Below are 27,592 nucleotides of genomic sequence, written 5' to 3'. Positions count from 1 at the left end.
CAGTATAGTAATATCAATGTAATTCCTGCTTGGTCACTTAATTTGAAAATAATGAGTGCACATGATGAGTTTAGAGAAGTTTAACTACAATGGTATAGTTTTACTTGTAGTTATGCCAGTAAATTTCTCCATGTAAACATGCTCAGGGGCTCAGAATAAACTCTCAAAGTTCTAGTTTGTTCTTCAGAAAGAATTATAATATGTAGCAGTTCTGCTAGATGCAGTTCCTTGAAGACGAGATCGGCATCATTGTAGATCTGACAAATGGTTTACCAGAGCCAGCAGGTGTTATTTGAGATGAAGTTATGAATGCTGTCTGATGATGGTAACATTATTTGAAATACCTATGGCACATTTCCGCACAAGAGCCTGAAGAGACCTTGGGGGCTGACAAAATCTGAGCTTCACTTATTGGTAGTTGAGAAACAAAGTATAACAGAAGTGGACCTCAAAATTCCTTCACTAAAAACTGAATTAAACAGAGATGCATCTTGCCTGGAATGGGGAGTCCCCCCTCCCTTGGGCTTTGAGCACCCCAGTAAGTATCAGCAGCTCTGTATATTTTCTTTATTTAATGGTAGTCCTGTTTGTTCTGAGTACCTTGAGATATCTTAGTATCCCAACAGGTGGCTATATTTCAAAATGACAGCAGGATATGCAGTTTTTGTGACCAAGCCAGGGTCATGCATATTGAGTCAGAAAACTCTCTTAAGTATAAGACTGGGCAGTGTCCCACAGGACACACCCTGTAGCCACTTAACTGGAAGAAGAAAGGAGAGGTTATATCAAGAGGCATTGATTGATGTATGTGCTACATGGGCAAGCATCCATTTTGTTTGAATTCAGGACAGATGCAGAGCAGCCAACATCATCTTTTCTGTGTGATTATCAAGCAGTCGTGCTTAGATTTGACTTTGAAAGAGCAATCTAGTTTTGAGCAATGAGTATTACAAATCTGTTGATTTGTCTAGCTGAGGAAATTGATGGGCATATCTGTCACTGAATTAGAACATAAAGAACATAAGAACATAAGAATGGCCATACTGGGTCAGACCAAAGGTCCATCCAGCCCAGTATCCCGTCTGCCGACAGTGGCCAATTCCAGGTGCCCCAGAGAAGGAGAACAGAAGACAATGATCAAGTGATTTATCTCCTGCCATCCATCTCCTGCCCTTGTACTGAAGGCTAGGGCACCATACTTTACCCCTGGCTAATAGCCATTTATGGACCTAACCTGCAAAAATTTATTGAGCCCACCCTTTTTTAAACCTTAATAGAGTCCTGGCCTTCACAGCCTCCTCCGGCAAGGAGTTCCACAGGTTGACTGTGCGCTGTGTGAAGAAAAATTTCCTTTTATTAGTTTTGAACCTACTACCCATCAATTTAATTTGGTGTCCCCTAGTTCTTGTATTATGGGAAAAGGTAAATAATTTTTCTATATTCACTTTCTCCACACCATTCATGATTTTATATACCTCTATCATATCTCCCCTCAATTGCCTCTTTTCCAGACTGAAAAGTCCCAGTTTCTCTAGCCTCTCCCCATATGGGACCCGTTCCAAACCCCAAATCATCTTAGTCGCCCTTTTCTGAACCTTTTCTAATGCCAATATATCTTTTTTGAGGTGAGGAGACCACATCTGCACACAGTACTCAAGATGTGGGCGTACCATAGTTTTATATAAATTATAATTCTACCATACTTTATAAATTTATAATTCTACCATACTTATTCTTCAATAATGTCCTTATGTGGAAACTCTAGTCTAAAATAAGAGAAGTGGAGTAATTATTTCATAACAAAATCATTTTTATTTTGTTGTAGTGTGTCTATAAGAGGGAGTAGCTCCTGTTGTAATAGAACAACTACAGTAGAATTGTTATTTTGCAAAAACAGTGCAGGGAGATTTCCCCTAAGTAGACAGACCTATTTGTGGGCCAGGAACATCCAGCTCTCCTGACCTCCAGCAGTTTTGCTTTGCTGGGGATGTATCTTTAATTTATTTGTCCACCTTTGTGTTTTTCTCTTTAGCCACGTCTACACTAGCAAGTACATTTGGAAAATCTGCCATTTTTCAAAAGAGCCCATGGAGCATCTAAACATAAAACATGCTCTTTCAAAAGAAAATTGAAAGAATGTGGCGCTGCTTTTGAAATCTCTCCTCCAGTCCCATTTTGGAAGAGTGCCCTCTTTCAAAAGAATCTTGTGGTAAAAAAACCTGTAGACACTCCACGAGCTTCTCTTTCGAAAGAGGAGTCTGCTATGGCACCAGCCAGTTGGGACACAGAGATGCACTGATCATCAGCAGCGGGGCTCTACGGTCTCTGCATCCAGCTGCCTTTAAAGCTGCACAGACCCAGAAACCCCGTGGCAGGGAGCTGAGAGCGTGCTAGCAGCAAAGTCATGAGCTGCTTGCAGCGTGCCCTGATGGCCACTCCTGAACAGTGACAGAGCAACATGGCCAGCAGCCAGCCACCCCAGGAGCTCTAGGGCCCCCCACTCAGAGCCCTCGCAGGAGCCCAGGCAGCCTCCCCAGAAATGGCCTCCCTCCTGGACTGAGACAGAGCTCCAGGCCCTCCTGGGACTTTGGAAGGAGGAGGAGGTCCTCTGGGAGATGGGTGGCAAGTGGCAGAATGCGGCCACCTTCATCCACCTCGCCACCAGACTGGCCACTCAGGGATACCCTGCCCAGACCCAGGAGCAGGTCCAGAGCAAAGTTAAAGGAGCTCTGGCAGGGTTATGTTGCAACCAAGGCCATGTGGGAGCCAGGACCCCAAGGCAGCCCTGCCTGGCTGGGTACTGAGCCGGAGCCACTGTCCAAGGACTCCAGTGATGGGGACCTGGTCATCGACCAGCCGTTGTGGTCATCAAGCCAGGCAACGGTCAACAGGTCATCACTGGACATCGGTGAGGAACCCTCTTGAAAGTACCTGGTGAGGTGCATGCCCAGTTCGCAGGGTGAGGGGATCAGAGCTGCCAGTGGGCCACCCACACACCCAGTGGACCCAGGCTGGACACATCCCAGATGGCCATGGTTCCGGGCATGCCGTAATGGCCACTGGTGACACCCAGTACCTGCCCCCATGGAGAGCGCTGCGAGCTGCATGAGTGGGGAGGAGGTATGTAGGGCCAGATTGCAGCTGGGGCCTGCCCCACACAGGTGAGGACCTGCCCAACTCTCGCAATACCTCATGGCCGCTGTGCCTTTGGACGGGGACTGGTGCCCACAGGGGGGTCAAGGGCACAGCCATTGGGCTGGTACTGAGGGACTGATATGTCATCTGTCTCTTGTTCTCCATCCTTGCAGCTGCCCTCCTGGACATCCCACTGGAGGTGGGAGACCCACCCCGCCAACAGCACCAAGATGGGCATGCAGCAGGAGGGCACAGTGGTTGTCTGTCAATGGCGATGCCAGTCACCACCAGGCAGAGGTGGCAGAGCAGCGCCTCCACCTGGAGGAGGATCACCTGGCGTGGCAGAGAGCAGCCTGGGAGTACCTCACGTCCAGCTTTCAGGATGTCACATCAGTCCTGCGGGAGCACCTGGCCTGTCCTTGCTGTCCCCACCACTGCCTCCCTGTTTGCCCCCCTGCTGAACCCAGCCCTGCTGAAGCCCTCCCACAGCCCTACCTCCCCGTGCTGCCTACCCCTTCCCATCCCTGCCAGGTAACCCAATCCAGGGATGGGAAGGGATCCCAAGACCAATGGAGCTTGCAGTCATCCACCCCTGCCCTGGACTAGGGCCCCCTTCTGCTCCCTGATTGAGCTGCCCTCCCTTCCCCAGCCCCCTAATGTATGTAGTTTGTCTCTGTCCCTCACTATAAATAATTCTGTTCCCTGTTGTTTGTTACTACCATAGAGTTATTAGTTTTTGGTAAACATATTTTTTCACCATTCCCATGTCTGGTGCTCATGGTGTGGTGACGGAGAGAGGTGGATGTGTGTGGGTAGGGGTTGGGGGTGGTGGTGAGGGGTGTGTGCACGGGAGGACCTGTGTGGGGTGGCTGTGGGTGGGAGTCACTGGGTCCTGTGAGCAAAGCTCTCATGGAGGGCCTCCCTAATACAGACCCCATCCCAGTGGACCTGGCGACTTGGTGCAGCTGCTAGCTGTTCATGCCTGGGGCTGGACTCAGCCACCCACCCCTGCACAAACACCTTGCACTTTCCCTCCACGATGTTGTGGAAGGCACAGCAGGCACCCACCACCTGGGGGATGTTTTGCAGCCTGACCTTCAGAGCTCCTGGTAGTAGGAGCAGGTTGTGGGACCTGCCCCTGACCAGCTGACTTCATCCTAGGGCCAGCTGTAAGGAGGCACCTGAACCAGCCCTTCAGGCACCTGAAGGCACACTTAACCACATTGCAGGCCTGTTTGAGCCCGGTATTAAAAAGCTCCTGGGTGAAGTCAGGGTAGCCAGTGTAGGGCCGCATTAGCCAGGGCTGCAGGGGGGTAAGTGGCATCCACCAGTATGCAGAGGGGCATGGTGCCATCCCCAACTGGGAGCTCCCACTGGGGGATGTATGTCCCAGCCTCTATGTGCTGGCAGAGGCCAAAGGCCCAGAACACATTGGCATTACATGTCCAGCCCACCCACCCCACACAGATGTTGATGAACAGGACCTTCAAGTCCCCCAGCACCTGGAACACTACTGAGTGGTATCATTTGCAGTTTATGTAGTGGCCAGAACTGTGTTCTGGGACATGGTTAGAGATGTGTGTCCTGTCCAGGGCATCAAAGCAATTGGGGAAGCCGACCACAGCAAATCCTGCGCCGGCCGAGTCCACATATCCCCCGCATGACTCTGTGGAGAAGCATGGCATTGATTGTATGGACGACCTGCATGGGAGGAAGGGTGTGTACCCTCATGAGGGGGTGACGTGGTGTATCCAGCTCCCACCTCCATGCACCCTCCTGGCCCCCTTTCCCGTGCCCTTTGCTACCAAGGGTCCCCTTTGCCCAGGAGCCCCCTCCTTTCTCCCTGTGGTGGGTGTGTGACCCACACATGCCTTACTTCCATGAGGACTGCCCCGCTGGTGGCCTTGCCCACCCCAAACTAGTGCTCCACAGACCGGTAGCTGTCTGGGGTGGCCAGCTTCCCCATGGCAATGGTGACCCACTTCTCTAGGGGGAAGGCAGGCTGCATGCAGGTGTTCTGGTGTCTCAGGGTGGGATCAGGCCAGTGGCAGAGCTCCTTGAAGGTCCACTCGCTTATGCGGACATTCTGGAGCCATTTGGTGTTGTCCCAGTCCCCCTCACCAGCTGCTGGGGTGGCCCTGGAGCCATGGGACTCTCAGGATGGGGGGCACAAGCAGGATCCTGGGTAGAGGGGCTCCATGGCCTCATTGGGGGGCTCACCCCCAGTAGGAGGTGGAGAGCAGCCATGATCACCATGGCCAGCTGTCTGACTGCAAGACCGAGGATGGCCAGCTCTACTGCCACGAGTTGCTGGTGGAGATCCATCAGATGTTGCAGGCTGTCTGGTCCCTGCACAGGCTCTGTGATGCTTGTGGCAGCTCTGCAGGCCTCAGCACGTGTAAAGTGGAGGCATTTGGGAGGGGCCTTTTAAGGGAGTGACTGACTGTGGCCCCCAGAAGGGCTTCTCAGCCATGTGACCCTGTCTGCAGCATTTCCTGCTCCCCTCTTTCGAGAGAGCTCCCATAGCTGTGTGGACACTCTTTCAAAGAGCAGAGTGGTTTTTCAGAAGAGTGGATTGAAGACTTGATCTGCTTTTTGTGCATAGACATGCTCTTTTGAAAGACAATTTTGGGGGAATATCTTCCAGAAGCTTGTCTTTTGAGAGCGGGCTGTAGTGGAGGCGTAGCTTTTGATGTTTCCCAGTGTCATGTAACACACCAACAGACCTGTCTGCAGGCCTCAAGGCCTGAAAAGAGGAGCCTGCAGGTCTCAGAGAGCAAGAGTGGGAACTTCCAGTCCTGTGGTACAACCAAGTTCCCATCCCTTTGTTACGACCTTTTATAGCCTTGAACCCCGTAAACATAAACATGAGATACCATATCATCTCCTGACTTCTGGGTTTAGACATGGGAGCCAGAGAAACCAGTAACCAGAGCAACCTGGGCTTCAGCCCTGTGGGAACGTTCAAAGTGGCATTGAGTCCATATGCGCACATCCAGTAAACAGCTAAGGGATAGGTCCCACCCCTAGGAGAGTATCAGCTGGGGACTCATCCTTGGGAGCACCCTGAACCTTATCCACCAGCTGGAGCAATATCTGCTGCGGCCCTGATGTGAGGCACTTTGGCTACATCTATACTAGCCCAAAACTTCGAAATGGCTATTTCGAGGTTTACTAATGAAGCGCTGAAATACATATTCAGTGCCTCATTAGCATGCGGGTGGCTGTGGCACTTCAAAATTGATGCGGCTCGCCGCTGCTTGGCTCGTCCAGATGGGGCTCCTTTTCCAAAGGACACCGTCTACTTTGAAGTGCCGCGGCCACCCGCATGCTAATGAGGAACTGAATATGTATTTCAGCACTTCATTAGTAAACTTCAGAATGGCCATTTGCATGGCCATTTCGAAGTTTTGGGCTCGTGTAGACACGGCCTTTGGGACCAGAACTCCCCACAGCCGAAAGGGGCGTAAGCATGCCAAATAGCGTCATATCCATTTTTATTTATACACACATATACACACACACATTCCTGTAGTACTTTGTTTATCATGGGTACTGTGTGAATTAATTGCAGTAACATGGAGTAGATAAGCTTATTAAAGTATTATTATCCTTAATGGCTCTGTGTTGAAGCAAATCCCATAAATCCTGTCTAGCCTTGGCAGTTGACACCCACTTCACACATGCCATTGTTGCTGCTGCTCCTGGTGTGCTTATCTTGCTTATCGTTATACATTACAGATTGCAGCTGCCTTTCTTTTTTTTCCTTACAGAACAAGAACTTCTTGTTGTTCTCGAAGATACAGACCAACATGGCTATGTCTCTGATTTTTTTCTTACAGGCATTTTTGGAATTGCTGTGTATGGTGACGAGTATCAGAGAAGTAGCCATGTTAGTCTGTATCTTCAAAATAAGAAGTCCTGTGGCACCTTGTAGACTAACATTTTGGAGTATAAGCTTACATGGGCAAAGACCCGCTTCACTCATGCATCTGATGAATAGTAACAAAGAGGAAGCCGTGCTAGTCTTTGCCCACGAAAGCTTATGCTTCAAAATATCTGTTAGTCTGTAAGGTTATTGTTGGAATTGTTCAGACTCAGAATTGTTCAGACTCTCTGGGAAAGAGATCATTACTTACTATAACTCTTCCTCTCAGATGAACATTCAAACAGCTTCTTTCCCATGGAATCATAGAATACTAGGACTGGAAGGGACCTTGAGAGGCCATCGAGTGAGTCCAGCCGCCTGCCCCAATGGCAGGACCAAGTGCTGTCTAAACCATGGGTGTCCAATCTTTTGGCTTGCCTGGGCCGCATTGAGTGAAGAGGAATTGTCTTGGGCCGCATATAAAATATATAATATAGTTAATGTATATAAATCACGTAATAATGTTAAAAGTTTACAATCTTGTGGGGCCGCACTACTAGCTGTCCAGGGCTGCAAGTTGGACACACCTGGTCTAAACCATCCCTGACAGATATCTGTCTAACCTGTTCTTAAATATCTCCAGCGATGGAGATTCCACAACCTCCCTTGGCAATTTATTCCAGTGTTTGACCACCCTTACAGTTAGGAATTTTTCCTAATGTCCAGCCTAAACCTCCCTTGCTGCAGTTTGAGTCCATTCCCTCTTGTTCTATCCTCAGAGGCCAAAAACGGACAACTTTTCTCCCTCCTCCTTATCACACCCTTATGACATGGAGTTGAGTTGCATGTAAATTTTGTGACTTCTATATATAATAATAATAATAAATTATATATATTTTTCTCTTTAATTCACTTTACTTGAGTGAATGTTTATCTCCTTTTGTGAAAGAAACTGACCATCAGAGCACTGTAGGTAGCTTAGCTATGTGAGGGGATGGCATGAGGTAACTCCAACTGGGAGTGGTATCTTAGAATTTTGTACTGAAGCAATTCCTGCCAAGCCTGCATACAAAAGCAAAAATCCAAGTCTAGTAATTTGCAGAATGTAACCATTGCAGAGTAGCAATTATGTTTTACTCCTGAAGGGGAATTCAGTAGTGAAGAATTTGTTTTATCCATTAGTTGTCAAATGTTTTCCTCTCTTTAGGTGGACTGCTAGTGAACTGGAAATTATGTATGACTGAACCAAACTGCCAGTCTATCTGGAATTAAATTATTTGATCCTTTGCTAATGACAGACAAAAATCTTATGAGTCCTCTGGTGCTGCCCCTGACTCTTGATCCTACTTCTGTCAAGAAGATACTGACTGCTGGAGAAAAGGAAATTGCATTGTCAGGGAGTTACTATGTGTGGGGGAAAAAAAGATATATCTTGGTTAAGCTTCATTACACATTGTGACAAAGTCCACCTTATTCCTGGGCCTCTGGCCTCTACTGAGTCCCCTGGACCCACTTAACAGCCCAGTTGCCCTCACCTGGGTGAGGGGTGGTCTGGGCAGAACCTGGCCCCCACACAGTCATGCCAGGTTCCAGCTCAGGGACCCTCTGCGACTGCTGGTGGGAAGGGCTGATTCCCTTAGCCCTTGGTGCAGCAGCTCTTCTCCCTGGGCCACTTCCCCCACACAATTCCCCCAGTACCTTCTCCAGGCTGCAGATGTAATGAGTCCCCCTCTCAATCTGCTGCAGCTCCTCACTTTCCCTCTGCAGTTCCTGGTGTTCCTGTTTCTTTCTTCAGCCCGTCTAACCTGCTTTCTCTCACTACTTCTCTTCTCGTCTCGTCTCGTCTCGTCTCCTCTGACTCTCTCCCCCACCCTCCCCCTGTGAAGGTCTTTTAAAGGCTTCTTATTAGGCCCTCCTTGGAGTCAGCTGGTCCCAATTAGACTGAACCATCTCCTACCCAACTGCCTGAGATTGCCCTGCTGGTGCTCCACAGGCGCTTCTGCTGGTTTGGGCTTCCTCTGAGGGGGCCCTCTGCCCTGGCCCTGTCACAACACATGCATTGTGCAGGATAGGTGAATTTGTTTACTGCAATATTTTGGTCCCACAATCCCAACATGTGGAATTATTGTATTTTTATAATATTTCATTTTTATCCACTCAGTTATGAACAACTCAGTTAAAATGATTACTCTTTCCATTCTTATTAGTACTGAAATCCCAGGAAGGTCATTTACTTCAATTGATTAACAACAATTTTGTTTGTCTTGAAGTAATTGTGTGTGTATCAAAACAAAGAGCAGTCAAGTAGCAATTTAAAGACTAGCAAAATAGTTTATTAGGTGAGTTTTTGTGGGACAGACCCACTTCTTCAGACCATAGGTAGACCAGAACAGACTCAATATTTAAGGCACAGAGAACCAAAAACAGTAAGCAAGGAGAACAAATCAGAAAAAGATAATCAAGGTATGTATGTATGTGTGTGTGTGTGTGTGTGTTGAATGCATTTAAAATACATACTTTTTTCTTTTTTTTTTGAGAAAGTAGAAATAAATCTTCCATATAACACTTGATTGGTTTATAACACTTTCATATTCCTGTGTGTAGCAGAAACAGGACAAAATAATGTTCTATTGTTTACTCAAACATTGTATTTCACTTTCATCAAGGATAAGAAAGGGGGATTATTCCAAAACAGTAGGTGAGAAGTGAAAAGAAGGAAAATGTACAAGAACAATTTTTTAAAGTATAGGTGGTCCTGTTACTTTTACAGGGTCTTCTTGATAGTCTGGCATGGATAGTAGTGGAACAGCAAGTCTCTGGTACATGGTGAAAATACCTTAGTCCATAGCTACAGCTGTTTTCACCTCCTGTGGATCATTTTAATGGGCACTAATGCTATTCTGGCAAGTCTAAATTGCAGGATGTTTCAGAGTAAACATCTTACTTTTATTTCTTCCTTTCACAGAGGAGACTTCTCTTGAGTCAACAAACTTAAATCTCAAGGTATACTGTTGCATATAGCACTGCCTTCGGTCCAGGAAAATGACAATTGAAGTGCAGCGTACAACTTCTGCAATTGTTTAGTACTGAACTAGATGGAATTTCTAATTAGAAAGTATGAAGAAGTTCTGCCTAGATGGAGGGGGAGATAAATCTTTTTAAGTATACAGTACATATTGAATATGTCTTTATTTATTCACATAAAGGTGTTTGTTCTTGGTTGCAGGTCACTGGATTTCTTGCAATATGTTTTCAACCTCTTTCCAGTACGTATAAAAATAATCTTAAGGTGAAACAAGCCTTTTCTTTGAAAGTGAATGAAAATGGCATGATAAAAAAATCAGTTTTTTTGCAAGTATCACTTGATAAGAAATGATATCGCTTTTTTGCAAGTAAAAATATAGATTTCCCTGCCCCCTTTTTTTTTCAGGGACCCCTCACTCCCCCACACACCCTAAGTTAGGGGACTGTGGAAATGAAATGTCTGTGAGGAATCACTTCTTATTATTCAGTGGTAACACCACAATGGATAAAATTGAGATTAGCTTACCATTTGGTAGCCGTTTGTTTTTTTTCAGAGTGCTCTGAAATCCACATTCTTATTCTGTCCTGAAAATTGCTGTGTTTGTGGGGATCTGGGATAGGGCTAATTGTCCAGATTTGATACTGTTTGGTCAAAGAGTTATCAAGATACAGCCCAGTCCTCCCTAAAAAATCATATACCTCAACATTTTAGAGTTCCTATATGTATATATATATATATATATATATAGAGAGAGAGAGAGAGAGAGAGAGAGAGAGAGAGAGAGTTCACCAAGAATTCAGACTTTGCCGCAGGTCCACAACAAAGAGGTTAACATCCTCTTGGGATTGATCTCAACTAAAGGTCAATAACCCCTACCTCCTTTGAGCAGCAGTGTTTTAAAAGTTATCCAAGATCAAAGTTATATCTACAAGGTGGGTTAAGCTAAGTTGATGAGACAGGAAATGTAATTTCTGTATGTGCAGCAGAATTGGGGCTCTGTTGCAGGTAAAATTATTTTCAGCTGACCTGATGTTAGAGAAGGTGGTTATCTCAAGGTTACATGTGGTCACAGTTGAACTTGGGAATCACCCATGAACTCTTGAGTTTGTGTCCTAAGTCTAAGGCCATGTCTGAGAGTGTGTTGTGCATGTTAGTTACGCTCTCTGCCTACGTTCTATAGGAGAGCCTCTGGAAGTTTTGCACTAACAAGTAAATTTCTGGCTTAAAGAGCTGATATTCCAGACTGCACTAAAATCTACAGAGACAATCTTCCATCCCACAATCTTAACTCTGTCCTGTTTGCATGAGGCCTCTATATGGTTTTGACAAACTTCATGGCACTTTATCTTTTCAGGTGGTATAGAGCACTGTACAGAAATGGCATATTGGTATAGGAAGAGAAGCTGTCAGATAGTGTCCCCAGTGAGTATTTAGGTAACCTCAAGCTCTTGCTTGCTCAGCTAAAAAAATCTGTTTGGACTTGAAGCCAGAAGTTCATCAATCTCTATATGAGGCTCATCCGCCCCTAGAGAAGGACAGAATGTCACAGAGCACAAGTGTAAATTATACCTGCAGCGTTGTATTCAATTTAAATGTTGCTCAACATATCTACATCAAGATTTTTTTTTGTGTCAGTGGAAACCTTTTTAAAATTGCTTTTTAAAATCACTAATAACCTGTTGGTGACTTATTGACCGATACAGAGTATTCTTTGTAAACCTTTTCAGGAGAAAGACTTTTGCATCATCACAGTGCCACACCTTGTGCCAGAGTTCCTCCTGATCCAGAATTTTGTTCGTGTTAATCCTTCCAGCAGTTCCACTCTTGATCACGAGCTCTATGTGTTTCACCGTGCAGGACTGCTCAAGTAAACACTTTGCTATAACAAAGCTTTTAACATAAAAGGACTGTAGAGACCATGTCTGAAGTACTTTATGTTTTAATTTACAATGAATTAATTAACGACTGTCCCTCAGTGAAATTACAAATAGGGAGATGGCTACAAGTACAAAAGCAAACCTGGCTCACTGGCTTGCAAAAATCCATATGAAATATCGTATAAAGTAATAAACACAGTAAATTCTTCAGTCAAATGTTATGTTAACAGGTTCAGATTAGTTACAGATGCAAAGTGGTATAAAGGAATTACATTCGCTGAATTATCTAGTTGTAGACTCAGAGCATGTAATAAATATGGGCAGATAAAGAATAACCAATCAATTATCCTTCTCTGACAGAATAACCAGCCAGTGGATAGTGGGAAAGCAGTAGACATGATATATCTGGACATTACTAAAGCTACTGACAGAGTTTCACAGGAGTGTCTCACGAGCAAACGATGGAAATGTGTGATCTAGATGAAATTTCCATACAGTAGATGCACACCTATCTGAAAGACCATACTCAGAGTAGTCTCGGAGGGGTAGCCATGTTAATCTGTAGCTTCCCAAAAAACAAGTGGTTCTGTAGCACTTTAAAGACTAACAATTAATAATAGTAACAAATAAAATTGTTAGTCTTTAAAGTGCCACAGGACTATTTGTTTTTTGTGATGCTCAGAGTAGTTATCTATGTTTGCTGTCAAGCTGAGAGGACATATCAAGTGGGAGCTTGCAATAGTCTTTCATGGATCCAGTTCTACTCACTGTTTTAATTAATGATTTGGCTGATGGAGAGAAGAGTGGGCTCATAAACTGTGTGGCTAACACCAAGCTGGGAGAAGTTGCCAGGGGGCTGGAGGACTGGATTAGAATTCAAAATGATCTTTATATATTGGAGAATTGGTTTGATATATATCAGAGGAAATTCAATAAAGTGCAAAGTACTGCAGTTCAGATGGAAGAATCAAATTCATAAATACAAAATGAGAAATAACTGGCTAGGCAGCAGCACTACAGTTAAGGGTTTGAGCATGGTTATCATGAGTCTATAGTGCAATACTGTTGCACTAAGGCAGATGCCATTCTAGGGAGTATTAACTGGAGTATTTTATGTAAGACACTGTACATAACTATTCTGCTCAGCTCTGGTGAGACCTCAGCTGCAGTACTGTGTCTGGTTCTGGGCAATGCACTTTACAAAAGACATGATGCAGATTGCCTGATCTGTAAAACTCTTATTCCACTTCCCTGTTTGCTGCTCTTCTGCCTTCTGGTCATTAACATATTAATCAAAGACTTCCATACCTTTGAAGCAATGGATTTCTGAAACACTCAAGAACACAATGATAACTTCATTGGGAAAATCCATTTCATTATATTATTTACATCTCAGTTTTTTCTTGTAGTACAAATACTTTGTGTCTTCTGAAATCTTTTCATGCTATGAGATTCATATCTTCTGCATCTTTTGTACTGTTACAGCCATGCTAGGCCTGTAGCTTGCCTTAAAGGGCCCAGGGCACACTGCTACAATTATATATTGTCCAACCCATGGGCTGGTTAATTCAATTGTTCATTGAATAATTGCTCAATAACACTTCCATTTTGAACTTGTACTATATCATTAAATTATGCAGTAAATAGACAGTTACTCATGAGCTTAAGCAAAACTTATTTCCAAAGAAAGCAGCCAAGTAGCACTTTAAAGACTAACAAAATAATTTATTAGGTGAGCTTTCATGGGACGGACCCATTTCTTCAGACATACCAGAATAGACTCAATATTTAAGGCATAGAGTACCAAAAACAGTAATCAAAGCTGACAAATCAGAAAAAAATTATCCAGGTGAGCAAATCAGAGAGCAGAGGAGTGGGTGGGGGGGTCAAGAATTAGATTAAGCCACGTATGCAAAAGAGCCCCTATAATGTCCCAGGAAATTTGCATCCTGGTTCAAACCACGTGTTAATATGTCAAATTTGAATATGAAAGACAGTTCAGCAGTTTCTCTTGCCAAAGCAGACTGAAAATTCTTCTTCAATAAGATGCAAACTCTTAAGTCATTAACAGAATGCCCACTCCATTAAAATATAGATTAACTGGTTTGTGGATCAGGAATGTTTTGATGTCTGTTTTGTGCCCATTAATTCTTTGTCTGAGAGAGTTTGAAGTCTGTCCAATATACAAAGCATCTGGGCATTGTTGGCACAGGATGGCATATATGATGTTAGTTGGGGAACATGAGAATGTACCCATGATTCTGTTAATAACCTGGTTAGGTCCAGTAATGGTATCACCAGAATAGAGATGTAGACAAAGCTGGCAGCGGGCTTTGTTGCAAGGAAAAGTCCCAGGACTGGTATTCCTGCAGTATAGACTGTGGCTATGGGTTAGAATCCTCATAAGGTTGGGAGGTTGTCTGTAGGAGAGAACAGTCCTGTCACCTAGGGCCTTCTGGAGTGTGGCATCCTGATTAAGGATAGGTTGAAGGTCTTTAATAATTCGTTGCAGTGGTTTGAGTTGGGGGCTGTAGGTGATGACCAGTGGTGTTCTGTTCTTGGCTTTTTTAGGCTTATCTTGAAGTAGTTGGTCTCTGGGTATTCATCTGGCCCTGTCGATTTGTTTTTTTATTTCTCCTGGTGGGTAATTCAAGTTTATGAATATTTGGTAGAGATCTTGTAGTTTTTGGTGTCTGTCAGTTGGATCAGAGCAAATGCGATTGTACCTAAGGGCTTGTCTGTAAACAATGGATCTAGTTATGTGTGCAGGATGGAAGCTAGAAGTGTGTAGTTAAGTATAACGATCAGTGGGTTTCCGGTACAGTGTGGTACCAATCAGGCCATCTTTGATTTGTACTGTAGTGTCCAGGAAATGTATCACTTGCATGGAATAATCAAGGCATAAATTGATGGTGGGGTGCAGATTCTTAAAGTCTCTGTGGAATTCTTCTAGAGTCTCTATACCATGGGTCCAAATCATAAAGATGTCATCAGTGTATCTTAAGTAGAGGAGCGGTAATAGGGGACAAGAGCTGAGGAATCATTGTTCCAGGTCAGCCATAAATATATTAGCATATTGTGGGTCCATGCGGGTGCCCATGGCAGTTCCACTAATCTGGAGGTATAAATTGTCCCCAAAACAGAAATAATTGTGGATGAGAACAAAGTTACAGAGGTCAGACACCAGATTGGCTGTGTTGACATCAGGGATGGTATTCCTGATTGCTTGTACTCTGTCTTTGTGTGGAATATTAGTGTACAGAGCCTCTACGGCCATTGTGGCAAGGATGGCATTGTCAGGAACTTTTCTGATGTTTTGTAATTTCCTCAGGAAGTCGGTGGTATCTCGCAGATTGCTGGGAGTGTTGGTGGCATAGGGTTTGAGGAGGGAGTTGATGTAACTGGATAGTTCGGTGGTAAGGGTGCCAATGCCTGAAATGATAGGGCATCCGGGGTTTCCAGGTTTGTGGATTTTGGGAAGTAAATAGAATAATTCAGGCTGGGGCTCAGATGGTGTGTCTGAGTGAATGAGGTCCCGGGTAGCAGCAGGGAGTTCCTTCAGTAGTTGTAATTTCCTTTGGAATTCCAAAGTGGGATCGGTGGAGAGAGGTCTGTAAAATGTGGTGTTGGAGAGTTGTCTGGCTGCCTCCTGTTCATAGTCTGACTTATTCTTGATGACAACAGCACCCCCTTTGTCAGCTGGTTTGATTATAATGTCTGGGTTATTTTTGAGACTGTGGACAGCATAACGTTCAGCATAGTTGAGATTATTTCTCATTTGGCATTGTTTGTGTATAATGTCAGCCTCAGCACGGTTGTGGAACCATTGTACGTAGAAATCCAGGCTTTCACTACGACCCTCAGGGGGAGTCCACATAGAGTTTTTCTTTTGCTGTTGGTAGAGGGGGTTGAGAGAATCAGACTATTGTTCATAGGTGTTCTGGAAAAATTGCTTTAGATGGAGGCGGCGAAAGAAGGCTTTAAGGTCACCACAAAATTGTATTAAGTTCGTGGAGGAAGTAGGACAGAAAGAAAGACCCCAGGATAAGAGAGGCTCTTCTGCTGAGCTGAGTTGGTAGCTGGAAAGGTTAACAATATTGTTAGTTGAGCTGTTGTTGTTGTAGTTGAAGTATCCTGAGGTATGAAGAAATGTAGAAAATTTATTCTCTTTTCTTTTTTGTAGAGAGTGGAAGTGTGTTTTATAAATTTCTTGTCTAGCAAAGGCAAAGCCTCATTCTGTGGGGGTCTTGCGTGGATGCCTGACTGTTGATGATAATTTCAAGTTCAGAGAGTTCATTTTAATTATCTTTGATAGTATATAGACTAGCATGGCTCCCTCTCTGTTACTATTTCCAAAGAAGCTGGGTGTCTGTACAGTGCCATATTAAGGCATAAGCTAACTAAGCTATTGCTTAGGGCCTCACTATATGAGGAAAAAATGTGAGGTTGGAGATGGTAGTGTCATGAAGCAATGCTGCCAAGCTCATACTCACACTGGACACCATGTGCAGCATCTTCATTTGCTGGTAATTAGCTGGAAGGCTGCCATTTTTTGTTTATGGTCCAGCATGCTGTGCCCCATACAGTCTTCACTCCTGTTTATCTTGGTTTTCTTAAGTGTTACTGTGTTCTTTCTTCTTTTGATATGTGCGTATGTGCAATGGCCGATTTTAGTGTGCGCTGTTTTCTGTTTCATGCACTATCCATGCATTGCATATTTGAGTTCACAGGGACTTGGCTGTTTGGACTTGGGTTGAGTGGATCTTGAGGAAGATAAATTTGTGTTGCTTCCCTCCATCAGTTTCAGGAGTCTTCACTGCATTTTTATAGCATGCCAAAAGATATATCCCAAACATTCATTGTTTTGTAGGGAAAATTTAAAAAAAAGAGTTGGAATAAACATTTGTAAATATATTTTACTTATAATCTGGACAAGCTCTGTATTTACCTAACAAAATTAATCGAAATTTATTCATTCATTCATATAAAAAGGATAACTTTCCTTTTTCATAGTGTAAAAATAATTGTAGATCCTATCTTTTTTTTTTCTGTGAGAATATAAAGCTTTCATGTTTATACATTCAGTGCCCTTTCTGTGAAAATAATAATTTCATTTTTTATGGCATATCACCTCTTACACTTAACGTAGGTTAGGGCTTCAGAACATTGTCACCAGCCCTTTATGTAAAGAACCTATTTCATCTTCCACTGTGCCACCTAGCAAGTTATTGAATTAATTACTGGTAATCTCAGCCATAGCTGTTTGAGTAAATTATCAGTGACACTGGTAGCCAGGTGTCCTTTTGATATTTGTGATCAAAATTAAACTGGTCTTTAAGATTTTGTAGAAGTCTCTAGAGTTCTGCATAAATCATGTTTATTTCAAGGACTATACATGTTTCTGTGAAAGCACAATAGTTAGGGCATCTGTGACCTTCCTGCATTTCTGGGGGAGAGCTTCTTTTCTGAATAGTCTCTGAAGTCAGACTTCAAAATTAGCTTGTGAGTAAAGTTCCATAATCAGAAAATCTAAAGAGGGAAATGGTTTAGGGTAGTGAGAAGATGAAAAGCAAAAGATCAGTATAACCTAGTTGCACCCATGAACTTTAAAAATGCAGGTGATTGGAGAGGGGGGTTGCATAATATCAATTTAAAAGAGAAATCACAGGGTTGAGTTACGGGGAAAAGTAGACATGAAAGGGCAAAATTAGGAAAAGGAATGGCACAAGCACAAAATGTGGTACTTATTAACAAAAACAGTAAAAGGGATAAGTAAAAAGTATGAGGTACACAAAAAAGCAAGAGGATGGCAAATGGAAGAGTAGGTCTGCTACTTAATAGGGAAGAAGTACAAATAATAGATGACAAAGAAAAGGCTTCAATGCTTAATGGATACTTTCCTTCAATTTTCACTAAAAAGCATAATAGTAATAATAGCGTCCTGGCTTTTGAGCCGTCAGAGGAATTGGTCTTTTAGAATGTGTTAATACTATACTGGGAGGGAAACGAGAAGACAGAGACCTAGGATAGTTTTATCCTAATCTATCATACTCACTATGGACCTGACTTTCTTGTTGAATGCAGCCTCCATTTTTTGCAGGTGCTATTATACTCATAACAAAAAATTGCTTCCTGCAGTTAACTGTGGGTACTAATATTACCTTTGGACATCTAATTATTTAATTTGCTTAACTAAATAAGTTAGTACAAATCTGAAATAAAAGAAGCCAAGAAGAAGGATTCAACAGAGAAACTAGGGATCCAAGAAAATAGCCAAATGAAGGACTAGGGAATAGGATTTGTTCCCTAGCTTTATTGCCTAGTCTGCCTCTGAAGCTCCTCATTTGCACATGCAAATAACTGGGTGTGTAAAAGTGCCAGAAAAAATAGCCTGAGTTAAAATTTGGAATTTGTATATAGTTTAACAGGAGTTAAGCTTGACTCTTGTTTCGAACCATAGGGCTGGTCTTCACTAGAAAGGAAATCTGTCCTAAGTTACCCAACTCCAGCTGCTATAAGAATTGTGTAGCTGGAGTTTACCTACATTAAACTGAATTTCTGGTGCAGATCTACTGCAGGAGGTCGATGGGAAAACCTCCCCCATTGACTTCCCTGACAACGTGGAGTACCACGATCAATAGGGGTACCCTCCGGCTTCAGTTAAGTGTGTTCCCACTAGGCACACTAACTCGAACCTGGAAAGATTGACTACGGCTGTGTCGGTCTTCCCTTCAGTGCAGATGTATCCATAGTCTTGTTGTCACTTTAGATCCCTCAAGTTACAAATGGCCTTGTTGAAATAGTTTGAAGGTTAGGTCTGTGATTTTCAAAACAAAATCTCAGACATAAGGTACTTTTACATTTAAATAAAAATTACTAATATTTTTCATATCTGTTTGTCACACAGCATTAATGTGGCTATATTTTAATTTGTACTATACATTATTAGCCTAAACATTAATGCGTGAAGGTTTAAATTGAAAATAAAGAAAGCTGGAATGGAAATATGCATGTTATATGCTGGGGTCTAATTCACTATGGGCTCATCTACACTACCACCTTCCTTTGAAGGGAGGATGGTAATTAGGGTATTGGGAGTTTACTAATGAAGTGCTGCCGTGCATAGGCAGCACTTCATTAAGCAAATTCCCTCCCACAGCAACTTTGAAGCGTTAAATTTTGAAGTACCGGCATGCATCTAGCTGTGGCTCACCCGCTAGTATTTCAAAGTACCCGGGCAACTTCGAAGTCCCCTTACTCCTTCGAAGTTTAAAACTTTGCAGTTGCCGTGGGGGGTGAGGTGGGGGAGGAATTTGCTTAATGAAGTGCTGCCTATGCACGGCAGCACTTCATTAGTAAACTCCCAACACCCTAATTACCATCCTTCCTTCAAAGGAAGGTGGTAGTGTAGACAAGCCCTATGAGTGTACACTACAAAAATAACTTCGAAGTTGCTTACTTCTGAGTACAACTTTGAAGCAAGCAACTTTGAAGTTAAGCATCTACACCCACCTACTTCAAAGTTAAACTTGGAAGTACGGCACTACTCCATTCCCAGGAATGGAGTAAGGACTTCGAAATTGGGCTCCCTACTTCGAAGTTAACTTTGAAGTAAGGGGAAATGTGTGTAGACTCTCTGCTGTCTACTTCGATGTGGTGCCTAACTGCGAAGTTAACTTCAAAGTTATTTCCTAGCATAGGCACATCCTGTGTGTCAGAAACCTTAACAACTGGAATTTGGTGAGTTGCAGTGTAAGTTCCTGGAGTTGCAGCAATTGTCAAATTTTACATTTTTGAACCCTTCTTCACGAAAATACATGGTTTTGTGATAGAGAAGTCTGATGTCCTCCTGTTGAGGTCTGCAGAAGCTCATGTGATGTGGAACAGAAGGCAGATCCTCAGGTGTTGTAAATTGTCATAGGTCTCTTAGGCTATGTCTACACAGCAGTGTTATTCCTGAATAAGCTATTCTGGAAGACATATGCCATAATAGCTTATTCCAAAATAGCGCAGCTACACAGAAGATGCATTTTGAGATAGGCTCTATTTTGAAATAGAGCCATTGGTCGCACTATGGCTGCGTCTACTCTACGAGATAAATTCAAATTTAAGGCAGTTAACTCACTTGTACCAAGTGACTGTCTTCACTGTAAATACCATTAGCTCGATTTAGGGAGCACTAAAATCAACTTAATATCGATATATCATCAGAACTAGGTGGGTGTAACGTTCAGTTCAAATCTAGAAGTCTGAATGAAGGTGTAGTGTGGAAACGCCATGTCTTTAAATTGAATTCATTAGCCTCCAGAGGTGTCCCATATGTGCCCCACAATGGCCGACAATGCTCTGCTCTGGCCTCTTCCATCTCCACTGCTCTCTAGGGCTACGTCTACACGTGAAGCCTACATCGAAATAGCTTATTTCGATGTAGCAACATCGAAATAGGCTATTTCGATGAGTAACGTCTACACGTCCTCCAGGGCTGGCAACGTCGATGTTCAACTTCGACGTTGTGCGGCACCACATCGAAACAGGCGCTGCGAGGGAATGTCTACATGCCAAAGTAGCACACATCGAAATAAGGGTGCCAGGCACAGCTGCAGACAGGATCACAGGGCAGACTCAACAGCAAGCCGCTCCCTTAAAGGGCCCCTCCCAGACACAGTTGCACTAAACAACACAAAATACACAGAGCTGACAACTGGTTGCAGACCCTGTGCCTGCAGCATGGATCCCCAGCTGCCGCAGCAGCAGCCAGAAGCCCTGGGCTAAGGGCTGCTGCCCACAGTGACCATAGAGCCCCGCCGGGGCTGAAGAGAGAGCGTCTCTCAACCCCTCAGCTGATGGTCGCCATGGCGGACCCCGCTATTTCGAAGTTGCGGGACGCGCAACGACGACACGGTCCCTACTTCGACGTTGAACGTTGAAGTAGGGCGCTATTCCTATCCCCTCAGCCGTGTCTACACGTGCACGCTACTTCGAAGTAGCGGCACTAACTTCGAAATAGCGCCCATCACGGCTACATGCGCCGGGCGCTATTTCGAAGTTAACTTTGACGTTAGGCGGCGAGACGTCGAAGTCGCTAACCCCATGAGGGGATAGGAATAGCGTCCTAATTCGACGTTCAACGTCGAAGTAGGGACCGTGTAGTCGTTGCACGTCCCACAACTTCGAAATAGCGGGGTCCACCATGGCGACCATCAGCTGCGGGGTTGAGAGACGCTCTCTCTCCAGCCCCTGCGGGGCTCTATGGTCACCGTGGGCAGCAGCCCTGAGCCCAGGGCTTCTGGCTGCTGCTGCGGCAGCTGGGGATCCATGCTGCCGGCACAGGGTCTGCAACCAGTTGTCAGCTCTGTGGATCTTGTGTTGTTTAGTGCAACTGTGTCTGGGAGGGGCCCTTTAAGGGAGCGGCTTGCTGTTGAGTCCACCCTGTGACCCTGTCTGCAGCTGTGCCTGGCACCCTTATTTCGATGTGTGCTACTTTGGAATGTAGACGTTCCCTCGCAGCGCCTATTTTGATGTGGTGCCGCGCAACGTCGAAGTTGAACATCGACGTTGCCAGCCCTGGAGGACGTGTAGACGTTACTCATCGAAATAGCCTATTTTGATGTTGCTACATTGAAATAAGCTATTTCGATGTAGGCTTCACGTGTAGACGTAGCCCTCATGGGGTTAGCGACTTCGACGTCTCGCCGCCTAATGTCGAAGTTAACTTCGAAATAGCGCCCGGCGCGTGTAGCCGTGACGGGTGCTATTTCGAAGTTAGTGCCGCTACTTCGAAGTAGCGTGCACGTGTAGACACGGCTTAGGTGCACAGGAATTAGGTAATAGGAAGACTGTTCCAATTAGGCGCCAGGAAGCCCGTGGCTGTGGTGTCATTCTTGTACGAGAGGTTGTGAAACTTCTTCCTTTCTTTGCTATCCTCACTGTGAGCACATCTACCCATTACAGTTATCCCCAACACAGATTTCGTGGTTCCGTATCTACCTCTGCTAGCTGGGTTTTTTTGTGCTGCCTGCTGCCAGCCACTACCCCACTGCACCCCATGGCAGCTAGGCTGTGGGTGGGAGTCATGCTTGTATGAGAGGCCAAGAAACTTATTTTCAGCCGTCTTACATTTGGTGCAGCCCACCCCACTTCCCTCTACCAGAGACGCATGCAGTCTGGAACTTTCCCGCACCCTTTCTCGTTATGTGGATTACCCCGAGCCAGTAAAGGGACGTGCCTTTTCAGTGCTGACCATGCTGCCAAAAAGCTTCCACACAGTGAGGAGCTCACTGCCCCCCGGGGAAAGTCTCCCTTGGTTGCCTAGATATTCAGGGGCTGGCAGCCCCCCAGAGGAAGTATCCCTCGGCGGCTAAAATACGCAGGGGCTGGCAGCCACCTGGGGGAAGTCTCCCTCACCGGCTAAGATATTTGGAGGCCTAACATCCGCACGGGGGAAGTCTCCCTTAGCAGCTAAGATATTCAGGGGCTGGTTGACACCTGGGGGAGGTCTCCCTCAGTGGCTAAGATATTTGGAGGCCTAGCAACCGCCCAGGGGAAGTCTCCCTGGTAAGTGAGGGCTAGCTGTCGCCAGGTGGAAGTTGGCTTTAGTTGTTAAAGTTTGCACTTACGTCAACTTTGCCCAAATCCTCTCTTTCAAAAACTGCGCTATCTGCTCACTCTTCAGTCTCTCCATTGTCCCTGCCTGGGCACAGAAGACGAGTAATGCACAGGGAAGCCAAAAACACTTTCCATTGCCTCGTGAGGCTTTCCATTGTCCCTGCCAGGGCACAGGAGACCTCTCTTTCAAAACCTGCACTGTCTTCTCTCTCTTCATGCTTGCCTGTAAAAATCTCTCCCTCACACTATCCCAGTATCCAAGATTTTTGGTGATGTGAGAACATTTCAACTGGCTCTGCAGCCACAGACGCCATGCCAAAAATCTTTCCTGGGACTTGCTGCACATATCAGACACCTGCTGCTTTCTGTAAAATCTTTGATCATTGTGTCGGGGGGCTCTCCTCACCTGGCCCTGGACTCCAAAAAGCCTGAAACCCTCTGTCTGCTGAGCACTAGCTATCACCCGGGGGAAGTTGGCTTTTGTTGTTATGGTTTGCACTTTCCTCAGTTTTGCTGTATGTTTTTCTGCCTTTTCTGTTGTCTTCCTTCTACTCTGTACGCCTTCAAGCATAGAAGAGTGGCTGGAGGGCTAGTTGAGAATGATCTTTCTGGGATACTTTAGTGTCATCACATTTTGGAAATGTGTTGGATGGGAAGCCCAACATCTTTTTCTAACCTTTCCTATCTGCTTTCTTCACCCTTTGGTCCCTCTACAATACAGAGAAGAGAGGGTGGAGGGCCAAATGACAAGAGTACGGACACCTTGCTGCCCATCTCAGACACTTGTTGCTTTTTGTAAAATCTTTAATAATTCATAGCTACAGTTTCACAGGGAGGTATATCTATGTCATAGAACTCAAAAGGTCATTGACTCCAGTGCCCTGCACTCACAGCAGGACCTATCACCATCATGCACAGATTTTTTTTTTCCAAATCTAGCTGACCCAGATCCAAACGTCCCCATCAGGGATTAAATGCACCACCCTGGGTTTAGCAGGCTAATGTGCTAATCACTGTGCTACTCCTGCCCCCAATTACAAAAAGCAAGAGGTTTCAGTTAATTTGTCAGTCTTTGGTGATGCACTACTTTCCCTTCCTTTCTCCTGGAGAAATGCCTGCTTGCTTTATATGGCAGAGGAATGAGGGCAATGCAGGGTGGGAAGATGACATTACACATCCACAACCACTTGCAGGGCATTTTTTTCCCATGCTGTACCAGCAAAAATACTCGGAATGTTATGGAGCTGAGGGAACCGTGGGATAGGTTCCCACAGTGCACTGCTGCAACAGTCGATGTTTGATGATTTGTGTGTGGCAGCAATAAGTTGAATTTATGGGGAGCCTGTGGGAAGGTGAGGATACGCAAATTCGAATTTGTAAAATCCAAGCTGCGTCTACACGTGCACGCTACTTCGAAGTAGCGGCACCAACTTCGAAATAGCGCCCGTCGCGTCTACACGCGTCGGGTGCTATTTCGAAGTTAACTTCGACGTTAGGCGGCGAGACGTCGAAGTCGCTAACCTCATGAGGAGATAGGAATAGCGCCCTACTTCGACGTTCAACGTCGAAGTAGGGACCGTGTAGACGATCCGCGTCCCGCAACGTCGAAATTGCTGGGTCCTCCATGGCGGCCATCAGCTGGGGGGTTGAGATATGCTCTCTCTCCAGCCCCTGCGGGGCTCTATGGTCACCGTGGGCAGCAGCCCTTAGCCCAGGGCTTCTGGCTGCTTCTGCGGCAGCTGGGGATCTATGCTGCAGGCACAGGGTCTGCAACCAGTTGTCAGCTCTGTGTATCTTGTGTTGTTTAGTGCAACTGTGTCTGGGAGGGGCCCTTTAAGGGAGCGGCTGGCTGTTGAGTCCGCCCTGTGACCCTGTCTGCAGCTGTGCCTGGCATCCCTATTTCGATGTGTGCTACTTTGACGTGTAGACGTTCCCTCGCTGCGCCTATTTCGATGTTGGGCTGAGCAACGTCGAAGTTGAACATCGACGTTGCCAGCCCTGGAGGACGTGTAGACGTTATTCATCGAAATAGACTATTTCGATGTCGCAACATCGAAATAAGCTATTTCGATGTTGGCTGCACGTGTAGACGTAGCCCCAGTGTTATAAAATTGGTTTTAATAAATTAAATTTTATCTCATAGTCGAGATGCAGCCTATGGCTTATTTCAAAACAGAAACTGTGTAGACAGAAAATAGAGCCTATTTTGAAATACCTGTTTAGAAATAGGCACTATTCCTCATATAGGCCACATCTACACCAAAGAGATCTTTCGAAAGAAGCCCTTCCAGAAGATCTCTTCCAAAAGAATTTCTTTGGAAAGACTGCACGCACAAAAAAGCAGATCAAAAGCATGACACAGCTCCTGCTCTTTCAAAAGAACGGGTCAGGGATTGAAGACTCACGCCCCAGGAAGACTGCTTTTTCGAAAAAAATCTCCTGCAGAGCATCTACATACATTTTCTTTTGAAAGAAGCTTTCGAAAGGGGGCACTCTTCCTGAAGTGGGAAAGGAAGAGCAGTTTCTAAAGGTGCACCACGTTCTTTCAATTTACTTTCAGAAGAACATTTTTTGTGTGTAGACCCTCTGTGGGATCTTTTGAAACAGCTCCCTTCTTTTGAAAAATCTTTCGAAAGGACTTGCTAGTGCAGATGCAGCCACAGCTACAAGTCTCTGTAGTGTAGACGTAGCCAGTGAGGTTTACCAATTTCAAAATAAGGCGTCTGTTATTTTTAAATTATTTTGAAATAGTGATTGCATTGTGAATGTGCGAGCATTGTAATTTTGAAACAGAAGCTGCTATTTCAAAATAACTTTGCTGTGTAGACATACCCTTAATGTGAATAAAGACCTATGACAAATGACACAGGGTGAAGATCTGACCCCAGGTCTTTGACTGGAGTTGGAGAGGATGTAAATCCTGGCATATTCATGTTATCCTTTGTGCCAGCTGTGAGCTCTGGAGGATATACAAGCATGTCGTTGAACAACTAACACCTCCTGGGCTCATGGGATTGCACATGTAGCAACTTGTCAGTTTCCCCGGTGAGCATTGTTAGCTGACTAGTTACAGATGAAGGAACTAGAGTTTCCCAAATGGAGAGCTACTGAGGTTACAAGGTACTAAGCTCCTAAATCTCTCAAGTTTTCCATCCCCTCCGCTTCATTTGCTGAGTTAGTAAATTTCCCTACCAAATAGCTGCACATTTAGTTAACTATGTTTGCTCATATGTGTACTGTACCTATCCCTTCTTCTCACTGATTATATTAAAATAGTAAAATGCTTCAGAAAATTACTCAGACAGGTCCCAAGTTCCTTGAGAATATGTAAGTAATAGCAACTAGGAATACTTTTTTTCCACCTCCAGAAAGCTTCATATCTTCCTTTTGGATGAGGGCATGACAACCATGAATACATTAAACTCAGTAATGGGTTGCTATCATTCCCCATACCCAGAGCTGTCTGTCAAGCTCCATCGAATTCCACCTATCCCCCTCACAACAGCCTGTGTGAGACTAAACTTCAGCGCACATCCTACATGGTATCAATCCCTCTAGTCCCTTTTCCTTTCAGGGTTCATTTCATAATCTTTATCTTTCAATATATTCTTAGGCTTAGACAAGCTTCAGTAGCACCTGCTTCTTGATCCCTAGACTGTTGTGCTTACCAGAAACCCAATGATGGAAGGGTCCAAAGGGAAACTGTCAGGGACTGGAGGCATTTTCAGTATTGGGAGGCTATGGAACAAGCTACCTAAGGAGATCAGTGCGTGTTTTCATTCTGGCCATATTCACCATGCATTTTAAAAGCCACCTCTTCGCCACAGCCGACCCAGAATGCCAGGAGCCATAACAATGATTAAAAAAATAATTTTGAGTACAAATGGCGACACCCTAGGAAGGCAAGAGTGGAATTCGCCATTTAATTCCATTTTATATCCTGTGGCACCTTATAGACTAACAGAAAAGTTTAGAGCATGAGCTTTCGTGACCAGCATCTGAAGAAGTGAGTTAACTCACGAAAGCTCATGCTCTAAACTTTTCTGTTAGTCTATAAGGTGCCACAGGACCCTTCGTTGCTGCTACAGATCCAGACTAACACAGCTACCCCTCTGATATTTTATATCCTGTAATTTTACTGTATTTCACTAGTACTCTGTAATACATGAGAGAGAGAGAGAGGAGTGTATGAAAACAGGAGAATGGAATGGAAAGGTGCTGCACCCTTGCCATTGAAGTTATCAGTAAGAGTGAAACATTGGTTTATGGTTAATTTAAGGTTTTGAATTGGGCTCATTTTCTGCTTGTATTGACCTTATTATGCCCTCACAAATGACTCTTGCTGCTTCCAATCTGCTGGACCTTCATCTCTTTTGCACATCTGCTGTTTAATGTTCCAGCCGAATCTATTTTAACTTTTAATTTAGTTTTACAAATTTAGATTTACAAGGCCTGCTATTTTAACATTTAGCCCCAAAGGAAAACTAACCCTGCAATATTTTGTTCCCCCTTTGGAATGCAGTAAGCATTCATCTTTTGCCAATGTAATTTCATTTAGTCTGTGCCATTTTTGTGACAATCTAAGGCACCTGTACAGCAACATGTGTGCTTAATATTAAATATACAAGTAGACTTTTTTACTTCAGTAAGCCTACCACCAAGCTGAGTGTGAAGCAAGTGAGAATCAAGGCCTAAAACAATGGTTCCTAGCCCTTCTTTATTGGAAACTTTTTTGTGCATCATTGATGCTCCCAGGATTCTCTTGCTCAGTGTTCCAGCATGGCTTCTTTATTCTGTTTTCTGTTTTATTCTGTTTTCTGTTTTATTCTTTTCTGTCTCTGCCTTTTTTCCTGTTTCCATCTGACTGTTTTTCACTGTGTATTTTTTCTTTATGGCCAATTTATATTTTATAAGATTCTTAGCTTCCTTACTGGGATTGCTCCATCCCCGTTCAATAGGAAGCTATGCTGCTTGTGGTGGTGGGGTTTGAGATAAATGGGCTGGGCCATGTGTTCTGAAACATGGGGATATTTTATGGAAATTATGTAAGGGGCTAATTTACAGGTTTGAAAATAATTTGCA

General features: G+C 44.4%; 1 protein-coding gene across 1 annotated transcript in view; it reads left to right on the top strand.

Annotated features, from left to right (window-relative positions):
• CFAP61 (cilia and flagella associated protein 61) overlaps positions 1-27,592 on the top strand; it is a 253,647-nt gene that overhangs the window by 74,059 nt on the left and 151,996 nt on the right. Inside the window, exons 13-14 of the mRNA XM_074988390.1 lie at positions 10,230-10,269; positions 11,756-11,895. Coding sequence (XP_074844491.1) covers positions 10,230-10,269; positions 11,756-11,895 — 180 coding nt within the window. The remainder of the gene's footprint in view (positions 1-10,229; positions 10,270-11,755; positions 11,896-27,592) is intronic.

Source organism: Carettochelys insculpta, chromosome 3 (assembly GCF_033958435.1).
Source record: "Carettochelys insculpta isolate YL-2023 chromosome 3, ASM3395843v1, whole genome shotgun sequence".
NCBI classification, from domain to species: Eukaryota; Metazoa; Chordata; order Testudines; family Carettochelyidae; genus Carettochelys; species Carettochelys insculpta.
This window is presented reverse-complemented; position numbering and strand designations above follow the sequence as displayed.